General features: G+C 38.9%; 1 protein-coding gene across 1 annotated transcript in view; it reads right to left on the reverse strand.

Moving 5' to 3' along the window:
- Positions 1-25,125, reverse strand: part of LOC126426790 (protein SCO1 homolog, mitochondrial) — a 60,398-nt gene that overhangs the window by 32,180 nt on the left and 3,093 nt on the right. Inside the window, exon 3 of the mRNA XM_050088786.1 lies at positions 19,953-20,150. Coding sequence (XP_049944743.1) covers positions 19,953-20,150 — 198 coding nt within the window. The remainder of the gene's footprint in view (positions 1-19,952; positions 20,151-25,125) is intronic.

A 25,125-nucleotide genomic window follows, 5' to 3' on the forward strand; every position in this document is an offset into this window, starting at 1 on the left:
TTTGCCTGGATGCTCTTAAAGTTTGACTGTAACATATTTTCAGCAACACCTGTGAAAAAGTTGTTAAATGTGTTGGCTACTTCTAAGGGGTTTGTTACTTTTTTATTTTTATGTGATAGTGTTATATTTTCCCAAGGTTGTCTGTATTCTCCAGATTCTTTTTTTATAACCTCCACATAGCCTTTGATTTATTAGCTGAATTATACATGATTTCATCATTATGCATTATTTTTGCTGCTTTTATTACTTTTCTTAATATTTTGGAGTATTTTTTATAGTATGTGCGTACTACAGGTGAGGAATTTTTTGAGTTACATATTTCATGAAGTAGTCTTTTCTTCTGGCATGAGACCCTTATTCCCTTTGTGATCCAGCTGTTTAGAATAGAGTTTCCCCATATGGTTAATGTTTTCAGTGGGAATGCAAGTTCAAAGAAATGGGTTAATGTATCAATGAAAGTGTTGAATTTTTCATTTACATCGTTCATTTTGTACACTCCTAGCCATTTTTCTTTCTGTAATAAGTTGTTGAAGTAGTTCACATTATGCTGATTATAGCTTCGATATGCTGTTCTAAAAGACATGTTGTTAATAATGCCTTGTACTTTTATGCTTAATATTTGAGCAAGATGATCACTAAAACCTGCATTGAAAATTTTTAGTGAGGTGTTATGTAAACTCCTCTTTACTAGAAACTGATCAAGAGCTGTTTGACAAGTATCTGATACTCGGGTAGCTGCTTTTACTTCAGCCTTTAAATTGTAGGACGTTGCAAGGTTCAAAATGGTCTCCCTATTTCCACTATTCATGAGGAAGTCAATATTGAAGTCACCACAGATTATCAATTCACAATCCATTTTATTTACTTTATTTAGCAATGACTCCATTTTGTTTAAGAAAAGTTCAAAATTCCCAGACGGCGATCGGTAAACTGTAGCAATAACCAGGTTGAACTGAGTAATTTTTATAGCTGCAATTTCATAATCCTTTTCGACATTTGCCCTAGTTAAGTCAGGTAGTGTAATAAAATCTACAATATCCTTTGTGTAAATTGCTACCCCACCCTGCTTGCTGTTTTTCCTGCAGTAGTAAGCAGCCAAGACAAATTTGTTTATTTTCGTATTCTGGATTAATTCTGGGTTAAGCCAGTGCTCAGAAATGCATAACACTGAGATATCATTACGTTCATGTGTTAATAGGACGTTAATTTCATCGATCTTATTACGCAGGGATTGCACATTATGGTGATAAATTTTTAGTTCGGGCGTATTCACGATTTGGTAATTGGGAATCATATTTACAGCATCACATACCTCTAGTTTAAATTAGGAACGTCAGCAGTGTTGTATTTTCGTTCTTCTTTCTTGTTTATTTTGTTTTCCTCGCTGTTGGAAGGATGTTTAGGAAGCTGATAAATTGTTCTATGCCTTACAAGTCTTTCTTTGATTATTTCACTAACACGATCACAAACAAATCTTTTCCCTTCACAGTTCAAATGCATTCCATGCTTCGTGTGCAGATTTCCATGCAGCTTGCTTATATCCAGTACATCGCACTTGGTGTATTGAGAACACAGTTTCCTTATTTTAATGTTTGTTTTCCGAATTTCTTTGTTTACACACGAACTATAAATCAGCTCATGCCTATGAGGAAGTGTGGCAACTACCGTGTTTCTGCATTTATTAGCTTGTAAAAAATTCTGTAGCGTTTTCACGCAAACCTCTGCTTCATTTTTTGCCACATCATTTGAACCCATTATACAGACGATAAAGTCATTTTCTTGCATTAATTTCATCTGAGAGTTAATGTCTACAACATTTTTACATCCCGCTCCCGGTTTCAGTAAAACTAGTCACTGCTATGTCGCGATTTTTCTCACAGAGCATGCTGGATAGATTCCTGCCATGACTGTCCGTTAGTAATAGTACACTACTCTTTTTCCCTGATGATCTGTGTTTGTTGTTGATATTATTTGAAAAAAAAAAAAAAAAAAAAAAAAAAAAACGCTATTCATTTCAGTTCACTGACTTTTTCAAGTTCACGATCATTTGGAGAGTCGTTATCACAGTCACTTGTTTGCAAAACATGATATTTGTTTTTCTCCAAAAATGTGACAGTTTTAGCAGACTTTGTTGTTCTTTTTGTAGTTGGAACACTATTTTTGTACGGCACTTTTACCCACTCGGACAATATATTACTTTTGACTTGCATCTCTTCACTTAGTGTTGGCTTCGATCGCAGATCCCGATTTTCTTTCTTGAGTGAGTCAATATCGCTTCTTAAGGAACTGACTATGAATTGTAAGCTAGCAATTCGTTCTTTTAGCGTTGTTATTTCAGTGTTACATTTCTTACAAACTCCCTTTTTAACAGTATAACTATAACTATTTCTCAAGTTAGATTCACACACTTCTACACTCGCGGCCATCTTGTTAGCGGTATCATGAGTTACTCAATGAGTTCATGTTCATGATGCAGTGAAAAGTGTGGTATTGTTAATTTCAAAAGTATGTGATACAATCTGTTCCTCAAGCCACAGGAATGTAAGCAGTGGTGCTACCTCAAAGAGACAATCTCACAGGCCTCGTACATAATGCTAATTTGGGGGAGATAGGTTAATGGCAGGCTTCTTATCCAGTTATGAAAGTCATCTGATGAGTAGCTGCTGCTCTGAAAATTTGAACGATCTCCGTGACGAAAATAATGAAGGAGAAGTGTCGGAGAGGTACAGGAAGCGACAGCTGCTCTTTTGACTCCAAAAAAGATGGGACTGGATGTTGCTAAAACAACAAAACTGGATAATTTTCAAAAGGGTGCAATTCGATGACATATACGGGGACATTCAAAAGTACTGTACGCATTTTGCAGGTGTAATGTGCGCATCAAAATAAGTGCAAAATGTTACATAAAGTTTCGTCTGGAACTGCTTTATTTCAGAGCTATGCAGTAGAGTAGGGACCTCCAGTGAAACACAAACACAAAATCCATTCTTCTAAGAAAGCAAAGACCAGGGTGTATATGCCGACAAGGAAAAAAAATTCCTGGATTTCCCGGTTAAAAATGAATTTTCTCCCGGGTGAAAATACACTTTTTCCATTTTAAGTGACAGTATACTTTCCCTCAGAACAACAATTTCTCAGCACTATAGAAAACAAAACTCAGGAGGGGGGAACAAAAACACGTTTTGGAAAGATCTTTGATGTGTAGCAACATGTACACTGCATATTTTCGTATAACAAAAGTATAAATGCAAATCTCACCAAACACCGCATGTTACTTTCCGAAGCACTGAAATTGAGATTGCGATGCGCTTTTGTAAGTCAGTCACAGCTCGTGTCACGTGATCTTGACACTCGATGACAGCGGATATTCAGAGCATAGGACACGTGGTGTAGTCAGCCAAGAGCAACATCACTGTTAAGTAGCGCGAACACAAATAGGAAAAGTTAATGGTTTAAATTAATATACACAGTGTTGCTACAAGAAAAGCAAAGTTTTCACGCATAAAATTGGCTTCTAAGATTTGTGGGGATGTAAAACCAGTGGCTCACCCATCAATAATATTGCTACCCTACCGCAGCAAGAACAACTGTACCTTTACCGTATCAGTTCTCTGTAGCGCGCGTTCTATGCTACATGCATTGTGTACATGCTGCAAGAATAAAAGTATTCACAGTAAGTGTCAGGAGTGTGAGTGATTATTTATCATCATAATTACCTCGCCCACTCCCCACTGCCTACAGATTAAGAAGCCCCAAGAAAAGCTAAGCTTTCATGTATAATGTTGATCTTTCTGAAAGATCAAGTCTATTCCAGTTTGACATCGATAGCTAGTAGCGCCACTATGAGGATGCAAATCAGGTTTGCTTTAAATACACGCTGTAACGGTCACGAGCGTTAGTTACCTTTGAGATTGGACATCGTGAGCTGATGTTAGTCAAGAATTCCTTTAAGGCGACAAAGATGCCATTATCGACACGCCACCGAGTTTCGGTGAGGTCGTGTAATAGGTACGGTTGCGAGAAGACCGGGGTTCAGATGACCGTGTGGCACTACCGAGAGGGAAGAACATCGTGTTCAGTTCACGGCCCTCTCACGTTGTACTGCATATGACACAGCAATCTGAGCAGCAGTTGGCACTACTGTGACAGAATGAACTGTTGCAAATTGGTTTCTGCAAGGACAGCTCCGAGCCAGACAACCTGTTGCACGCATTACACTGACCATAAACTACCACAATTTGAAAGTTCAGTGGTGTCGAGTGAGAGCTCGTCGGAGGCAGGGTGCAGGTCTATTGTGTTTTCTGATTAAAGCTGTTTCTGCCTCAGAGCCGGTGATTAGGAGGAGGCCAGTTGCAGTCGTGCGATCAACCTATTTGTGTGACGACACACGATGTAAACCTGCAGTTATGGCCTGGGGTGCAATTTTGTTACGACAGCAGGAGCACTCTTGTGGTTATCCCACACACCCTGACTGCCAATTTGTACACCAGTCTGGTGATTCGACCTGTCGTGCTGCCATTTACGAACAGCATTCCACGGAGTGTTTTCCGACAGGATAATGCTCGCCAACATACCTCTGGCCTCACCCGATACGTTCTACAGAGTGTCGACACGATGCCTCGGCTCGCTCGGTCCCAGATTTGTCTCCGATCGAGTACGTACGGGACACCGTCTGACGACGACACTGGCACCGTCCACAAACGCCATTAACCGTCCCCGTATTGACTGTCCGACTGCAACAGGTGTGCAACTCCATCCCACAAATTGACATCTCTCACCTGTACAACACAGTGGATGCAAATTTGCGGCCTTTCATTGCAATGGCTTATCTCGTACTTACATTAACCTGTGAGCTTGCAATGTTAATCACTTAAATATGTTACCTAGACAAATGTAGTCACAAAAATTTCGTTACTCTACATTAATTATTTTTTGGTGTTGCTATTTTTTTCCCATCAATGTAATAGCAGCAGCAGCAGCAGCGAGGATATTGACAGTGACAATGTGGCTAAGGTCGACGCTTTCACAGATAAGAGTTGCGTCATCGCACATATTGAAATGCTATAACATCACAATCCTTACTTCATCTCAACATATTTCAAACCTTTTCTTTTTAATTACGAAGAGAGTACTTATTGATCCCCTGAGGTGGTTGTCGGTTTTTCACGCATCAGTAGTAGGCGTTGCAACGGCTCTACAATTGTGCAGTGTGACATTCGTAATAGGTCAACCGACACGACATAACATAACGACAAGTGGCAGCGTAGCAGCATTGGCAACATAGCTGCTGACTGTCACAGATGTCCTTTCAGTGGCCCGAATACAGTTACAATGCCTTTCTGCAAACTACGGTTAGTTTCATCTCATCTTCACGGTCACTTCGAGAGCAATACGTAAGGGCTGGTGAATATCCTCAGCTTCTTCACTAGTACTAGTTCTTGAAATTTTATACGCAAGCTTTTGTGGGATAATTTGCATTCACATCCACAAGTCTGTTAACTCAGGTTTCACAATATTACCATGGCAATCCCTGGGAGTGAGACATGCCTGAGCACATTCATCTTACTCCTGTCTGTATACCTTCAATATCCCCTGCTAGTCCTACTTACAATTAGCACTGGTTCCCATTTTTACGATTGCATTTTCCGAGTATGCTACCCGTGAACCAAAATCTGCCATTGCTTTACCTATAACTGAGTCCGTGTGATCATTCCATTTCACATCCCTACCTTCAGGTATTTGTACAAGTTGGCCGATTTCAACTGTGACTTGCTGGAAGTCGTAGGATACTACGTCTTTTTTGTTTTATGAAGTGCACAATTTTACATATCTATACACTTATATCAAGTTGCCAAACTTCACACCATTTTGAAATCTTATTAAGATTTGGCTGAATGTCTGTGCCGTCTTTCTTTCTTTCTTTCCTTTTTTTTGAGATAGGTCTTCATTATAGAAAAAGGCGTCATCTGTATAAAGCTTGAAGCTACTTCTAATATTGTTTGCAATTTCATTGACATAAAACATGAACAAAGTCAGTCCCATCACACTTCATGTTTGGCTACTAAAATCTGTACTTTTCATTGCTACATATTGCTTACCGATAAATGATACCTGCAAACAAAAAAACCTATAAAATGAGTTATTATACAGAAGAGCAGCACTATCATGCGGGTTTTTTGTTCTATTTTCACAGGGACAACTGAGCCGAGGGATGACACACTTCTCCGAGAGAGGGTGCCAATCGTAGTGGCTGAGCGAGAGGAAGCACCTGCACAGATGTCAGTGTAAGAGCTCTTCTAATCACCAGCCTAGCCTGTAAAAGTGCAATACTTTCAAAGTAAATGAACGAAATAATGACCACGTATGCAGTCGGACTTGAAGAGATGAACAATTAACTGAAATGCCACACAGAGTCCGTTCTATGTAAAAAACTTGTATGTAGTCATTTTGAATTGGATATGTTGATTAGACATTTGATACTGTTTGAAGGTGATTGTACACAACTGTGGACAATCTATGAAAGATGTCGGCATAATTAATTGAGGAAAGTAGAAGTTGCTGTATTACATTTCCTTCTGACATGAACTGGTCAGTCAGGAGAAGTAGTCTTTTAGCGCCGTGTCCGAGGAAACGACGAAACAAAGCTATGAAGAAAAGTAGTATAATAGTAAGACTTTGCTGAAAAGACAACATCCGATCCCACTGGAAAGTCTAAAGCAGCGTGCAGTCCAAACATAGAAAGTATGCTCGGCAGTGTTAAAATATGCCGTCGGGCAGAAAGAATAACAGACAGCTGTGAGGCTGCACTTTGAATCTGTGTGGTGGAATTTGTGACAATGGGATAGGAAAAAAGCAATGCCCACAAAATAATCCAAAAGTACTTTTGGCACCGACAAGACTACTGTGAATAGTTTCCCTAGACCTCGAAGAGCACAATAAAGGTAGACAACAAGTATTAAGACCAGTTCACAGTGCAGAATGCCACAGTTCATATTGCAGAATCAGACAGGCAAAACAAAATCTGTCATAAAAGGAACCAATCATTAATTTATTTCCATTCTGATCAGCAGTTTCTCAACATTCTTACCCATAACAGTAAATAAATGGTATTTCCAGAATGAATCTTTCACTGTGAAGTGCACTGTATGCCAATTTGAAACTTTGTGACAGATTAAAAATGTGTACTGGACCAGGTCTCGAACTGAAGTGTTACGTGCCATTTAGTCAAATGGCATTTCACACTACTTGTGTAGTACAAGGAAAGATGATTGATACAGAATAATATTATGTAGGGAGTAAGTCACGGAACGGGTACTTTGGTCGGGTATCTGTTTCCGTGTGTGTGTGTACATTATGAGAAAACAGCAAGAGGTGGTGACATATAAATGGCTTCACCTGCTGTGGGCAGGGTCTTTTTACATTTTGGCACTGTCGCTTGGTGGTGGATTGATGGTCAAACAGCAATCACTCTCCAAGAATGAAAACAAAAGAGAAGATGGTTTTGTGACAAATGAAATATTTGGTAATCTGGATTGGCAGGTTGTGCCTTAGAGACATATGTCACATAAAAGTGTGTTCTACAGAAATTCACGAGCCACACTAATGATTCGTGCACCAATTTGAGGAAATATATGTTTGTAAAAGGAGAGTAGTGGACGTGCTTTGTTGTGATAAGAGCAGAAGTTACCTTCTTTCACTCCAATAACAGTTGCAGAATGTGAAGAAGTCAAGCCATTCCTTGGCTAAACACAGGATTTCAGAGGCACCCATTACCAGTACCTCCACTCCAAGACAGTAAACTACAGTGACCGGATTAAAAGAAAAAGGTAAATACATCACATGTTACGTTGGACGAGAGATCTCTGGTAGTATTCTAACTCAGCTTTGACTACAAGGAGTGAGTCGGCGGCTACATAAAACCCTACAATCAGCAAGACAAAACATTTCATTTGGCTCACAGTGTACAGAACACTGAGCATTGGAGCTTACTTTACTTTACTTTACACATGGCTAAGGCCTTATCGACCATACACCTGCTCTACGAGCCTCTTCCAATTATTTCTATCCAGGGAAATTGTTGTCCAATCAGAGTTGATGCCCATCCTAGCTGCATCTTCCCGGATATTCTCCATCCACCTAATTCGAGGTCTTCCTCTTCTTCTCTTTCCTTCTAATTTCTTAGTGGATGCTATTTTGGGTAGTCTGTTCTCCGGCATCCTTGCTACATGACCAGCCCAGTTCAGTCTTCTCTTCTTTAACATTTTCACAATGGTACTATGTTTGTACAGCTCCCATAGTTCTTCATTTTTCCTTATCCTCCACTCCATGACATTTTCATCGAAGATTGGTCCAAATATTTGGAGCTAACAGAAGAAAATAACTATAAATTTAGGAAATCTTGAAATTCAATGTGTGATAAATTATGGCACTGGCAAGAGCAACAAGGATTAAACAGAAGGAGAAAATATAAATAAACAGATGTAACTGTATTGTCCGATGTCAGTAACATTTCGCTGACAAGAAAGTGAAAGGAAATATTGACACAATTCATGAAATCTGAAGACAAATCATACTTATAAAATTGTGGTACAAGTGTTACAGCAACTTCAATTAAATTTACATGTCAGGTAAATTACGTCAACACGTGAATAAAAGAATGTTTTAACTATAACAGAGTAATTTCTCAGCAGGTTTGGAGGTGCAGAATTTTTTTGGCAGGTTGGGAGAAGAAGATTTCGAATCTAGACATCGGTGGGGACGCAGTAGGAGCTGAGCAATGCTGCAGGGGTGCTGCCGTACAACACGTACCGTCCATCTATTGCCGTGTTTGAGACGGCAGCTGTGCCAGGTAGTGCAAATCATTGCGGAATTTCGCCACGTACAGACAGTTGCTTCGGCTACACGATGAGGGATGGGAATTCGTCAGAAAGATTGAGCTGTCCAGAAAAAACCACATTGAAAACTTTTTTTCATCTAGACAGTGACACAGTGTTTCAGTGTTATCACTTCTAAGAAAACAGTGTAGTAACAGAGGGTACAAAATAGGGAATATTTGCATTGTATGCCAGTTATTACTGGAAGAATTGGCACAGAGGCTCCAGAATGTATTAAAGGTGTTTTGGAGCAAATGTATGACAAAATGAATTCTAATTTTAAGAAATTATCTGACAAAGTAGATTCTAATATTAAGCAACTATTTGACAATGTACAGTCTAGAGAGTAATGAACTGTCTGTCAAGGTAGAAAATAAGCAAGAAGATCTAAATTTAGAGATAACAGAACATGTCAAACAGGAAATAGCAGCTAAATTAACTATCGTTGCAAATATTTTGACCCAGTCACCTCAGGAGTTGAAGAATGAGATCAATAACCAATGCAATTTAGTTTGCAAGGAAGTAAAAGAGCAAATCTCAGAGACAAAAAAGTGTTTAACTGTTTTAGAACACTGCAAAGAATTTAGAGAAATAATTAAAACACCTGAAACGCTACCTAATTCGGAGGAATGATTACGTGAATTAATAAATTCTACTGTATAAGAGAAAGTAGGTAAAAAGACGAGGGCTAATAGAAATCCTTGGGTAACAGAAAAAATATTGAATTTAATTGATGAAAGGAGAAAATATAAAAATGCAGTAAGTGAAACAGGCAAAAAGGAATACAAACGTCTCAAAAACGAGATCGACAGGAAGTGCAAAATGGCTAAGCAGGGATGGCTAGAGGACAAATGTAAGGATGTAGAGGCCTATCTCACTAGGGGTAAGATAGATACCGCCTACAGGAAAATTAAAGAGACCTTTGGAGATAAGAGAACGACTGGTATGAATATCAAGAGCTCAGATGGAAACCCAGTTCTAAGCAAAGAAGGGAAAGCAGAAAGGTGGAAGGAGTATATAGAGGGTCTATACAAGGGCGATGTACTTGAGGACAATATTATGGAAATGGAAGAGGATGTAGATGAAGATGAAATGGGAGATACGATACTGCGTGAAGAGTTTGACAGAGCACTGAAAGACCTGAGTCGAAACAAGGCCCCCGGAGTAGACAATATTCCATTGGAACTACTGACGGCCGTGGGAGAGCCAGTCCTGACAAAACTCTACCATCTGGTGAGCAAGATGTATGAAACAGGCGAAATACCCTCAGACTTCAAGAAGAATATAATAATTCCAATCCCAAAGAAAGCAGGTGTTGACAGATGTGAAAATTACCGAACTATCAGCTTAATAAGTCACAGCTGCAAAATACTGACACGAATTCTTTACAGACGAATGGAAAAACTAGTAGAAGCCAACCTCGGCGAAGATCAGTTTGGATTCCGTAGAAACACTGGAACATGTGAGGCAATACTGACCTTACGACTTATCTTAGAAGAAAGATTAAGGAAAGGCAAACCTACGTTTCTAGCATTTGTAGACTTAGAGAAAGCTTTTGACAATGTTGACTGGAATACTCTCTTTCAAATTCTGAAGGTGGCAGGGGTAAAATACAGGGAGCGAAAGGCTATTTACAATTTGTACAGAAACCAGATGGCAGTTATAAGAGTCGAGGGACATGAAAGGGAAGCAGTGGTTGGGAAGGGAGTAAGACAGGGTTGTAGCCTCTCCCCGATGTTGTTCAATCTGTATATTGAGCAAGCAGTAAAGGAAACAAAAGAAAAATACGGGGTAGGTATTAAAATTCATGGAGAAGAAATAAAAACTTTGAGGTTCGCCGATGACATTGTAATTCTGTCAGAGACAGCAAAGGACTTGGAAGAGCAGTTGAATGGAATGGACAGTGTCTTGAAAGGAGGATATAAGATGAACATCAACAAAAGCAAAACAAGGATAATGGAATGTAGTCTAATTAAGTCGGGTGATGCTGAGGGAATTAGATTAGGAAATGAGGCACTTAAAGTAGTAAAGGAGTTTTGCTATTTGGGGAGCAAAATAACTGATGATGGTCGAAGTAGAGAGGATATAAAATGTAGGCTGGCAATGGCAAGGAAAGCGTTTCTGAAGAAGAGAAATTTGTTAACATCCAGTATTGATTTAAGTGTCAGGAAGTCATTTCTGAAAGTATTCGTATGGAGTGTAGCCATGTATGGAAGTGAAACATGGACGATAAATAGTTTGGACAAGAAGAGAATAAAAGCTTTCGAAATGTGGTGCTACAGAAGAATGCTGAAGATTAGATGGGTAGATCACATAACTAATGAGGAGGTATTGAATAGAATTGGGGAGAAGAGGAGTTTGTGGCACAACTTGACCAGAAGAAGGGAGCGGTTGGTAGGACATGTTCTGAGGCATCAAGGGATCACCAATTTAGTATTGGAGGGCAGCGTGGAGGGTAAAAATCGTAGAGGGAGACCAAGAGATGAATACACTAAGCAGATTCAGAAGGATGTAGGTTGCAGTAGGTACTGGGAGATGAAAAAGCTTGCACAGGATAGAGTGGCATGGAGAGCTGCATCAAACCAGTCTCAGGACTAAAGACCACAACAACAACAACAACAACAACAACAACAACAAGAGAAAGTAGAATTGTTTGATACTAAAACTCTTTCCAAGTGATTAAAGCATGTTAAACTTCATCCCATTAAAGAAACAAATACCTTATTTAATGCTAATACTCTTTCCAAGTGTTCAAAACATGTTAAACTTTATCCCATTAAACAGGCAAATACCAACACAGTAATGCATTATTAGCAAGAATATTTTCAAGGTGTGGGTAAACCACTATGTCTATTAACTGACAGTGGGCAGCAATTTATTAGCCATAATTTTAAGGAATTCTTGGCTTGGGAAGAGATAAGACACATTAACTATATCCACATATAGTCCACAAACTAAGCACTGTGAACATGTTATGAAGGAATTAGGACAATTGTGTAAAATGTACTGTACTATGAGGCACACAACCTGGGCACAACTAGTGCCGTAATCCTTAATGAATTACCACATAAATCAACAGGATTAGCGCCTATAGTAATCATGAATAAAACCTCTATAGGAGGGCCATTGTAAAAATTGTTTACACGGCAAAACTCATCGGCAATCGACTTGGAAAAGTTGCTAGACAAAGTACAAGAAAATCTGATTACACTGGGACAAAATAAGACAGAACTTTTAATAAGAAGGCTGTTGTACAAAACTATCAAATAAATGATTTAGTATCAGTATGGGATTTTCATCAGAGCTCAAATGTAAAGAAGGAAACGAGCAATTTTTTTCAGTGTTACAGTGGATCTTTTACAGTTCAGAATGTACCACATCAAAAAGCAGTATATGCAATAGACAGTGATACAGGGCAAAATAAAGGAGTATACAATATAGATATGATTAAAAGATTTAAGGCCCCAGGAGTGTTCGTGCTCTTTGTGAACTCGGTGGGTTGACGTCCACCAGCCATTCGAGTTAAATTGTTTCCATATCTGTATCTTAGTATTCTTGGGGACAATTTCTATCTTCTTTGACTATTCTATTATATTAATATTATACAGTCTAATACCACTTCTTGCAGAAAGAGAACTAACAATATGACCTCAGCACCTATATGCATAACGTCTATGGTTGATTCAATGATAACTGCATCAGTATGTTTACTAAGATAGGCATGAACTTAGTTGATAAACTTAACTATAAATTAACATTTTACCGAAAATTCTGAAGATGTACGATGTACATGTAGTACACAAGAAAACTAAGAATAAGAACAATTTTAGCTCTATTATTATATGATGGTTATAGCACTATGATACTTGTAGAGAAATGCTTTCAATCAGAAGGTCTTTGCATAAGCTGTGAACATAGTAAGCTAAATATTATGGAATTTAGAATAAGGAATTATTGATTTTGTACATTTTTTAAAACATAAAAAAGAATAGAATGGTTGGGTTTGTAATTGAATTTTATTAGGGGAGGTTATCATGGGTAAGGAGATCACATCTATTGAGTATTGACCAGCGAATACGAATAGATTGACCACAGAAATTACACTGACCACTGATAATGACTTAGGTGAATACACTTGCCTATTCCATCGCATTTCATAGGAGTTTGTTAGGATCAATTTTCGAGGTGTCTGCGATGGTGAAGCCGTGCAGTCCGTTCTGTAGTGAATGTCAAACAACTTCTCCCTGTGGCTCCACGGTGAAGTACCTTAGCAGATGGGGGACTCTGAGGGGTAGTGTAGTAAGGGAATCCATCTATGGCGTACTGTCTTCTTTTCTTTTCTGATCCTAACATACCAGCCTGACAACTTTCTTTTCTTACTTCTCCATTATAAGGATGAAATCTATCTTCCCTCTGACCACATGCAAAGTTCTTATCACACGATTTCTTCCTTTTCAGTCTAAATAGTAGAATTTACAGCCTACAACAGTGAGGTTGCACTGGCAGTTATTTCACGCATGATGACAACAATAAATTATCAGGTTCTTTATTTTGGGTTAAGTAAGTGACATGTTACTCATGCCACACTTTATAGGGGAGAAGAGTCCAGATATGAGATGGATGGCAAGACAAACAGATTGCATGCTAACGTCCATAGCCCAATAAGAAGCATGATCTTAAAGAGTTAACAAGAGTATGGGAAGGTTTGATTACTCGTAATCTTTTGTATTGTCTAAATCTAGTAATTATAAGAAAGTAAACTATAAACTGTAGGTATCAGTAAATAGAAGCAAGAAACATAAGCATGAGAAGTATGTGTATGTAGAGATGTTATATGTGGCATAAACAAGAGGAAGACAGAAAAGTTAGAAGAGAGGAGTTAAGATGTTTAGATAGAGAGCACACAGGTAATGTCAGCAGAAAGCAGTTATGGGAGAAGCTTGTTGTTTAGAGTGAGAAAATACAGAAAAAGTGGGCTAGTGAGTGTGCTTACTGATGAAGTTAAGATGGGACATACCCAAGTAGCGGATGAGGTGTAGGAGAGGGAAAGGGTATGTGGATCTGCAGGAGGAATGGCCGATACCTTCGTCATGTGAATCCGTGGGAGGAATGACATGCACTATTTCATGTAGGTAGGTGAGACGTAAGGTTACACGGACCCACAGAAGGAGTGGTCTATATCTTGGTCAGGTGAACCCATTGAGGGAATGACCTGTACCACATTTTTTTAGGGAAATGAGGGTACACCTACATCTATAAGGGTATACAGGTTTGACACAGTGACTGCCCTTAGAAGCCGTGTTAAGTGCAGTGAACACGGAAGTATGAAGCTTTATGGTGCTCATGATATGATAGTTTTCTCCAAACTAGTTCTATAATCAAATAGACTTACCTGACAGTAGAGATGAAAATGGTTGGAGCAGGAATGTTACACGCTCATCTATACTGAGATTTGACTCTAGACACCAAATAGTAGGCATATATCTGACAAGTAACTCCTCAGGTAGACATAATGTGAGAAAAGGTAAAAGGCAACCAACTATGTATTATACAAGAAGTGAACAGGAATACTATACTGGCTTGAAGCAAATGTAGTGTTAAATGAATATAAAAACTGTTAAGTGATAACACGATAGACATATACAGGGTCATTCACAAAGATACGCGAATATCTTAATGTGTTATTCTACAAGAAAAACTAAAGAAAAAGTCTTTAAATATGTCTGCTTGAGTCTGTATATGTGTGGATGGATATGTGTGTGTGTGCGCGAGTGTATACCCGTCCTTTTTTCCCCCTAAGGTAAGTCTTTCCTCTCCCGGGATTGAAATGACTCCTTACCCTCTCCCTTAAAATCCACTTCCTTTCGTCTTTCCCTCTCCTTCCCTCTTTCCTGATGAGGCAACAGTTTGTTGCGAAAGCTTGAATTTTGTGTGTATGTTTGTGTTTGTTTGTGTGTCTGTTGACCTGCCAGCACTTTCATTTGGTAAGTCACATCATCTTTGTTTTTAGATGCAAAGAAAAAGTTGATATCACCATAGATCCGCAAATGTATGGTTACGGAGTTATGGCTAATAAAAGATTTTGCCAGAAATTTAACAACTTCGCTAATATGAAGCCATCGAAAACTGTACGAGGGTAAAGCAAAGCACGATTTCCATTAATTTTGTCGTTATTGATCTGGTGAATCTAACAAAACATGTCCCACACACGTATCTGCAGTAATTTTCCAGAACAGCCAGAGAAGCAAACAAAGAAGTACTTTCATAAAATTTTAATTTATTACAAAGTTTTCATGAGAAGTTATAGAGAATATAATTTTGGATAAATTCCTCTGTCATAAATTTTAAAGGCATCCCTATTTCACAAATAATCTACAAAACTGCAACAGTTACTATGTGGTTTCACTTAAATACAGTGTTGTTATGTTCTTCCACTCAACAATACAGAAAACTAACTTGTTTCACGGTTAGGAGACGACTGAAGCAACTCACTAACGGTTGCCAACAATGACATAAATGTTTCTACATTCTTATGGGAAAGTAAACAAATTTACTTGTATAATAAACTTTGCTTCACTGGATGTTCTGGAAAACTACTGCAGGTACATGTCTGAGACATGTTTTATCAGATTCACCAAACCAACAACAACAAAATAAATGGAAATCGTGCTTTACTTTAACCTCGTACAGTTTTGCGATGGATTCATATTAGCGAAGGTGCTAAATTTCAGGCAAAATCTTTTACTAGCTGTAATTCCGTAACTAAACATTTGCAGACCTATGTTTATATGAACTTTTTTTTTCAGTTTTACTTTTAGCATGTTGTTGTTGTTGTTGTGGTCTTCAGTCCTGAGACTGGTTTGATGCAGCTCTCCATGCTACTCTATCCTGTGCAAGCTTCTTCATCTCCCAGTACCTACTGCAACCTACATCCTTCTGAATCTGCTTAGTGTATTCATCTCTTGGTCTCCCTCTACGATTTTTACCCTCCACGCTGCCCTCCAATGCTAAATTTGTGATCCCTTGATGCCTCAGAACATGTCCTACCAACCGATCCCTTCTTCTGGTCAAGTTGTGCCACAAACTTCTCTTCTCCCCAATCCTATTCAATACCTCCTCATTAGTTACATGATCTACCCACCTTATCTTCAGCATTCTTCTGTAGCACCACATTTCGAAAGCTTCTATTCTCTTCTTGTCCAAACTGGTTCTCGTCCATGTTTCACTTCCATACATGGCTACACTCCATACAAATACTTTCAGAAACGACTTCGTGACACTTAAATCTATACTCGATGTTAACAAATTTCTCTTCTTCAGAAACGATTTCCTTGCCATTGCCAGTCTACATTTTATATCCTCTCTACTTCGACCATCATCAGTTATTTTGCTCCCCAAATAGCAAAACTCTTTTACTACTTTAAGTGTCTCATTTCCTAATCTAATCCCCTCAGCATCACCCGATTTAATTTGACTACATTCCATTATCCTCGTTTTGCTTTTGTTGATGTTCATCTTATATCCTCCTTTCAAGACACTGTTCATTCCGTTCAACTGCTCTTCCAAGTCCTTTGCTGTCTCTGACAGAATTACAATGTCATCGGTGAACCTCAAAGTTTTTACTTCTTCTCCATGAATTTTAATACCTACTCTGAATTTTTCTTTTGTTTCCTTTACTGCTTGCTCAATATACAGATTGAATAACATCGGGGAGAGGCTACAACCCTGTCTCACTCCTTTTCAGTAGTTGCAGGGGCAACAGTCTGGATGATTGACTGATCTGGCCTTGTAACATTAACCAAAACGGCCTTGCTGTGTTGGTACTGCGAACGGCTGAAAGCAAGGGGAAACTACAGCCGTAATTTTTCCCGAGGACATGCAGCTTTACTTTACTTTTAGCATAACATATTAAAATATTTGAATATCTCTGTGAATCACCCAGTACATATTAAAGTGACGTCTTGTTATACAGAAAGACTGATATAGAAAGACTGGTCATTACACGACAATTTTTTGCACCATGCAGAATGTGAAGTAACAATATTATGAAAATGGAAGTTGCCACTCTCTTTATAGCAGAGGTGTTGAATTGCAGATAGGCACAACACAAAGACTATCACAAAAAAGGTTTCGGCCATTAAGGCCTTCGTCAACAATAGACAAAAAACACACACACACACACACACACACACACACACACACACAAAAAACTGCGTTTTCAGGCAACTAAAAGCAAATAATATGAAGATACACAAAGTAGACTAACACTGTTCTGCACAATTTACCTGAAATGAAGCAATAAAATTGAAAAGACTTGTTATTAAAAATGGAGTTTGATTCCTTTTTAAAGAAGGAAATCATGTCCAGTGTTTTAGTAATTAGGTTGTTTATAGTTGTGTGTTAATGAAAAATCAATTATTGTTTTTGAGATTGTGAGAGGTCCAGACATCTTTCCTTTAAGTGGGGGAATACAAAGTGTTATATGCTGTTTAGGCAAATGACGTTTCACATTCCTTGTGTAGTTCAAGGAAAGATGAACGTGAGAGAATAATACTAAATCGCAGAACATATTCTGTGCATGGGTGTTTGTTTTCATATCTATAGACAGAACAGGGGAGGCGTGGAATACAAGAAATTGGTGAGGTGTGATGACAAATAAGTGGCTTCACCTGCTGTGGGTGGGGCCTTTTACGTTTCGGTGTCACGGGTCGGCAGTGGCTCGAGCGTCTACGAGCAACCGCACTCTCCGAGAACAAAAGCAAAAGACACGACGGTTTTGCGACAAATGACATATATGATAAACTTAATTCTCAGGTTGTGCCTTTGAGGCATAGAAATGAGGTGTGTTCAACTTAAATTCACAAGTCACACTAAATCCTCATTTGCTCCAATAACAGCTGCGGAACGTGAAGAAGTCGAGCCTTTCCTTCGCTAAACACAGGATTTGAGAGACACCGATTAGCAGGACCTCTACTTCGAGACAATCAACTACGGCGACCGAGTTAAAAGAAAAAGGTAAATGCGTCACATTTTATGTCGGGTGACAGATCTTGTGAAGTGTTCCAACTTAGCTTCGACTACAAGGAGCAAGCCAGCAGCTACATAAAATCCTAAATCAACAAGAAAAGCATTTCAGAACCCATAACCTCGATTTTTGTGGGTACGTGCTCTACTAACTGATCTATATGAGCACAACTCGTGACCCACCTACACAGTTTTTCTTCATCTTCCACCACGTAAAGCTGCAAGAGCACAGCTGTAACAGTACTTGCTCAGCTACACTCCTACTCTTTGGTTAGCGCGAACTAGGTGCCAATTCTGACACGTGCTAACTACCGAGTGTCACATTCTGGAACCTGTGGAACACTGAGTGCTTATTTTGTTGAGTTGCACCGGCTCTGTCCCAGTAAGTAACACAACTGGGCACGTGAGTCGGCCGGTGTCCACAGCTAGAAGTGTCAGTTGGGTCATAGAAATGAGGTCGGTGGAAGTAAAAGCTAGATGCCTTGTGGAAGATGGAGAAAAAGAATTGTAAGATGAAGTTACATAGTGATTAATTGTCATATATATAAAAGTTAATGTGGAAGTGTATTGGGTCTGTAGGCCCTTACTATAACTTTGCACTCGGCACAGGTCGATAGGGCGAACAATCGACTGTAACGTGTTGAGAGAGCGAGTGTCGAGATGCACCAGTGTGGTTGGCGGAAATGGTGTGCGTGTGGAGGCCATTATTGAAATACAGGGTCTTTAACCGAGAAGGGTGTCACCATCACTGTGGTTAGACCCCTAAATAATAAATTAATACCAGGAAAGTGATGAAGTACCATCATGAAAGTGATCAGTGACGTTACTAGTGACGATATTTAGTTTTGCGTCTACCGCGCCGGCCTAACCTTGGATTGCAGTGTTGGATGCAGTGATGGATTAGCGTGTGACGATAATGGAAAATGAAGAAAGCCTGTGCTGAGAGTAGCCGTAATTAGATATGTATGACAAAGGCAGTGGCTGTTTCCTTTTTGTGTTTTGAGAAGAATATAAGTTCGTAATTAGTAAACTGTGTTGGTGTTCCTTATTACCAGACATTCAGTATTATAGTATTGAACAGAACGAACTGGAAAGTAACAACCTCCGTAGCAGTCAATTCCGATTACCAGCCCCATTAGGTTCACGGTCATGGTAATAATAAATATTGGGCTGCTATTCGATCAGATCAGATCGGGATAAAAACAGAGGTGCTACAGAAGGAACAAGTGTTAGCTTTTCTAGTGTGAGTAAAACACGAGTTACTGATCACGATTTTTGTGTATTAATGATCTACAGGAGATTGTGCTAGAAGTTGATACTGGTGTTGATAAGGAATTGAGATCAATTAAATAGTGACTTACTTAGAATGACAAACTGCAAAATTTTGGATGTGAGAAGCATAGCAGCAAACATTTTTTGTTGGGAAGCAATAATCTAAGTTTATATGCAATGTGTTGTCTTTTATAGCACATCTGACAATGGGTAATTACCAAGTCAACAGACATTAATTACAGACTTGTCACAAATAAAAGGTAGATGGTTTATTTCCGTATCGGATGTGATTTCTTGTAAATTGTCTCCCTCAAAAGTCCAATTGTCAAACTGCTAGATAAACAATAAAATATCTAAAATTCCGAAAGGGAGAGATTACAGGTCACGACTCGTGTCCAGATACCTCAGCCGGTAGAGCGCATGCCTGAGAAAAGAAAGGTTCCGGGTTCGAGTACCACTTCGGCACAGAGTTTTCATCTCTTACGAAGTTTCAAATCGGCACACACACTGTTGCAGAACAAATGATTCATGCTGGTACCCAGTATTTCATTCCCAAATTATCTTTTCTCACACCTGCCCATTCCGCCCAGGATGTGCTCCTCCCCCATTACATCAGAAGAGGGACTTATACCTGTGGGAAAGTTTCTCGACAGTTGCTCAGTGCTGCACCGACAAGCACTCCGATTCGAAAGGACGAGTCGACACCTCGAATTACGAGTGACGAGGCATTAAAGCTTTCTACAGGTGAGTTTAGAGGGTCACAGCCGCAGGTCGGAAACTCACCGAGCGTTTCGACGACGGCGACCATCTTCTCGATCTCGTCCGGGCAGATGTCGGGACAGTGCGTGAAGCCGAAGTAGATGAGCAGCCACTGGCCCAGGAAGTCGCGGCTGGAGCGCGGCCGGCCCTCGCAGTCCACGAGCTCGAACGCACCGCCGATGGCCGCTTTGCCCAGCTGCCGCTTTCTCTCGCGGTCGCGCGCTGCGTACAGTAAAGCACCGATCGCAATTTGTCGACTGTCCGTACCGACTGACACCTGCGGTAGCTTTACTGCCATCTGAGGCAGTGTATTTGTGTTGTTTGTTGCATTGAAAGGAAATTCACTCGAGAAACTCTAAAATTATGACTACAAATTGTTGGCCAGTACTTATCTTCAAGAATCAAAACATTCAGTACTGCCAATAAAAACATAATGGTAAACCTCTGATTATTTAAAGAATTGAACTCTTGCATATAAAACAGCTTGAAAGATCTGATTACTTTAAAAATGAGTTAATCTGTTAAACATTTGACTTTAAGCGTGCAAGTGAGAAAAGGTTTGAAATTATGCTTACAGTCTGTTGGAAGTCACTAAGTGTAATCATTATGAAACACTGGATTAATATAGTCCGAGTAGTGTCCATTCCATTTTGAGAAAAAGGTAGTTTTTCACGCATCTCAATGTTTACAACTGTGTGTCGAGCGATGATATGATTTTGCAGGTATATTCAATTGTACATGGATACTGTCTGAAAATTCTGTTGAAAACAAAATTTGTAGTAATGAAGTAACAAAATTAAAAAGCCGTACTTATGCTAAGTTTTATGCATAAACAATGAAAATGTAGTAAATAATAAACTTTTTTCCTTTCATCATTTTGTGGGGAATGTCAGTCAGGTAAAGGTTTTGAAATTCTGTGTCAAGTTTGTCGAAAGTACTTGTCGAAAGTCACGAAGTGCTCTCACTCTGAAATACTGCCAAATATATTTTGCGTATTTGCTGTTATGCTGTTTCCAAATGAAAACACATTTTCTAATGGAATACTTGCCTTAACGATTTACACTTTTGACATAAGATTAACTCCTTAATAAGGAGGTTATAACAACATTTTGAATTTGGTCAATAATCACACAACATATTGAAATCTTATTCCTTCTGCCCCTGTAAGTCGTTAGATAGGCAACCTGCAGCTGGCACAGGTTCAGGGAGCATTTTAGCAATACAGATAAAAATCTGAGCTCCCATATGTTCATCTCTATATTGCTAAAATGCTTCCCAAATTGTTATTTCTGGGTCAACTGAACCAAACAATACGGATGCCAGCTTCATCTCGTGACGTAATGACATTGTGATGCACGATGTCACATGCACGCAAACAAGAAACAGAACAGAATACTGACAATTTTCAATTTTTTTCCTTTTTTTGCACTCTCTGTAATAAAAGTGGAACACCTAGCAGGGCAGGAGGAAATGAAAAGAAACTTCATGGGCTGAGAGAGTATTTGAGGTTACTTCAGTGATTACAACAGCTAGCAAAGGAGCAGCTTACTGGCACTCAACAGCGAGCTAATCAGCAAATGTACAAACAGCTTGGCAGTATACGCCCACTTGTCATTACAATGTTGCACCCTCTGCCACTGATTCGGTCGGGGAGATGTTTTTGTATTGATAAATAACAGCAACATTAAAACATTGTCTACAACAACAAAGTACAAACTATATATAAAAAGACATGTACCATTCCATATTACGAGGGTTGCCCACAAAGTAATGCACCACGGTTTTTTTTCTTTGCCAACACTTTATTGAACATAATGAGAATTACATACACGAAAGAATGGTGTTTTATCTACACACCCTATTTTTCCACATAATCTCCATCCTGTTCTACAGCCTTCCTCCAGTGTGAATTAGGGTGTGTATGCCCTGTCGGTACCAATCCCTGACCTGGTGACGGAGCCTGTGCTTCACTTTGTGCATCACCTCTTCCTCGTCCTCGTCCTCAAAATGTCTTCCACGAATGGCATCCTTTAATGGTACAAACAAGTGGAAGTCTGAGGAGGCTAAGTCAGGGCTGTCAGGTGTGACAGCCGTGGACGGTCTACTAGACTGCTGCAAATCGTGGATGTGTCTCTAAAAATGCCCTTCCCCATTCCCATTGAGGCATATCATCTTAAAGAAACCTACTTTTCTTTTACAGGTGTCTAGACGTGATTTCACTATGCAGCTCAAGTTAAGTCAAAGACAGATACTTGAAGACCCATGTCACTGACAGTGATAAAGCTTTCTACAAAAGATCTTTCTTCAGTATTGGTAAACACTGTGGGCATTACAACTTAACAACTGTGCTTGTTTTCCAACTTGTTAACAATTGTTTGCCTTGGAATGCTACATTTCCTTGCAGCTTTGCTCTGGCCAATTCGTCCTCGACTAATTTCTTCTAGTATTTTCAACAGTGATTCATTCGAATAACAGGTTTTTGTGCCATATTTCCAATTACGTACTTTGGAAGGTTTCTGCCATCCCATGGTTTGTAGAAGAAAAATATAGTGAGCCCACTGGTACTGTTTAGCTAAATGGAGGCTTAGATAGAATTTTGAAGTTTATTTTTATTGACACTACAGTAATTTTTGAACAACACAGAAATGAGTGACATCAGAAGTTGTGCAATTGTCTACAACAAGTTTCTTTAATTATTGGGACATGAATTTCCGAATTTTTACCCATACGAATGAGTATCGTTGCACTCAACCATCAAAATAAGATAATTCACGCAATACTGAGACATTTTATCAATTTCAGTGTTATAATATCTTGATTTATTATTATACTTTCAATTTGGTAGACACTGTACAATGATCCTGGTAACTTAGTACCTGTACAATGTTACCCTAAAATTTACATGAATTTGCTACTTCATAATCATTTAAAAACAAAACATTATGAAGGAGGTCATTATTTATACTTACAACCACAAATTGAAACCATTAGCATAAGAAGTTTTCTTAACAGCCAACTCGATCAAATAATAATTTACAAGACAAAGAAAGAGCTTTTAGGAATGTGGAAGGACAATTGAAATATGAACTACAAATCACAGATGTACTAAAATTGTTACTTTCAGTACAAAATAATGCCAGCAGATGGAACACCAGCCACTTGAAATGAAAATAGTAAGTGATACAAAGTTACCATGACTGGTAAAAAGTTACCCTGATTGAATGCATTAAATTTGTTGCATAATGTTCATGCTGTATAATGAATAGCTACTCCAATAGCAGGTTGACGTCTGCACCAGCTGATGCCCCTCTGATGCACTGCTGCTGTGTCACGCATTGGGGCAGTTGGGGAGGGGGGGGGGGGGGTGCACACACCGTGAACTATAACTACGCTTACCCGATCAGGCAGATGTGTGAACACAGCTGACATTACTGTATGTGCAATAGCTTGCTTACTCACTATCACTCGTCACAATAAAACTATTGAAGTACGAGCGAGCTGCGGGAAGCAGTAGTTTATAATAAACTGGACCATTTGACCAATGTATCAGCAGTAAGTTATGCACTACTAAGGGGGGGGGGGGGGGGGGGGGGGGGAGAGATGGCATTATAGACTTACACTGTACGCTGTTTTGAAGCCAGCCGACCGGGCCTACCATCATTTTAAGTAGCCCCAAACATTAGCAGACTAATGTTTACAGTTGCTTCTTGCTCATTATTTTTACAAATTATAGCACTTGCATGAATAACATAGTGCAGGAAAGCAATTTTGAATATTTTTCTGTTCTTGAATGTGTATTTGCTCAGCTAATATGGCACATTTGGCCTCGTTAATGTAACCTAATTTTGTTGATGCACTTCGAATAAGCAAGAACCATGAGATATGAAAAAGATGCCTTCATAATGCATTTTATTCCACTTTCACCATATTTGTATTGATAGCAAATGAAGCTGGAAATCCAAAACTAATGCTTGTTTGCTTACTGGTACTGCTTCTTGTTAGTCACATTTTCAATTTTCAACTCATATGCACATTTTTGATGTTCGCATTTCCAAATAGCTTACCTATGTGTTCTTTGTTGAACATTTTGCAACAAGGAAAGAAGCCAGGCATGCTATTATATATTGTGCATGCCGACAAAGTGAATGATTCCAGAATGAGATTTTCACTCTGCAGCGGAGTGTGCGCTGATATGAAAGGTCCCGAGTTCGAGTCTTGGCCCGGCACACAGTTTTAATCTGCCAGGAAGTTTCAAAGTGAATGGTTATTGGAATGCCAAATAAATAGAACCTCAGAGAGGTAAGCTTCCATGCAGAATAGAGTTCTTATTTTATTAGATTGTCAGTGCATTAGTTTCACTGTAGTTTGCATGTCTCACATTGAAATCTTACCTATAGATGTGTAATTCAGTGCGTGGCCAATAATAGCAATTTACAGGAAAAAAAGGATATAATTTTTTAAACATCTTCCAGCATTGTGGAATGCTATAAATGTGATAAGGGTCTGGTCTCATAAGATCCCATAAAAAGAGATATTACCCTGTAACATGTATGTAAGTAACTTTTTTAGCAATGGTTGCCTAACCCCTGTAAGATGTAGGCCTCTCTTTCCAATAGTAGCCTATTTGCTTCTGTTCCCAGAGTATTTCTCCAGTATCTCTGTCAGTTTTTCAGGAATAACCAAATACAGCACAATTGGAATGTTCATCAACTTTGATCATCTGCTTGATTTTACTTTTGAATTTCATATTGAGGTTTTCAAAGCATATAAGCCTATACCATGTTTTGTGATATACCAATAGTTAGTTAGTTAGTTTCATGTTCCATGTATCATTTGCATGATAAATTGTAATGCTGTGGAATGAGTCATCATATGTTGACGTCAAGTTTTTTTGTAAATATGCCTGCATGCTGATTATTTATTAGTTTTTTTTTTCTTTTTTGATTATAGACAGACAGATGTTAGTAAATCCTACCCATCAACATTTACACATTACAGTAATAGATAATCTTTTGTGGGATAGGAGTAGTTATCAAACAGAAACATGTTTCGTTTAGTTTAAAATTTTACTTTGCTGTCTATCAGACATTTTATATCAATGGGTGATTAAAACTTTTGGTTGCAACATTGTGAACCCCTCTTTGTGCTACAGACAGCCTTAAATGGCATGATGAATGTAATTTTTTTCTTCTGGTAT

Source organism: Schistocerca serialis, chromosome 11 (assembly GCF_023864345.2).
Source record: "Schistocerca serialis cubense isolate TAMUIC-IGC-003099 chromosome 11, iqSchSeri2.2, whole genome shotgun sequence".
Taxonomy (NCBI): Eukaryota; Metazoa; Arthropoda; class Insecta; order Orthoptera; family Acrididae; genus Schistocerca; species Schistocerca serialis.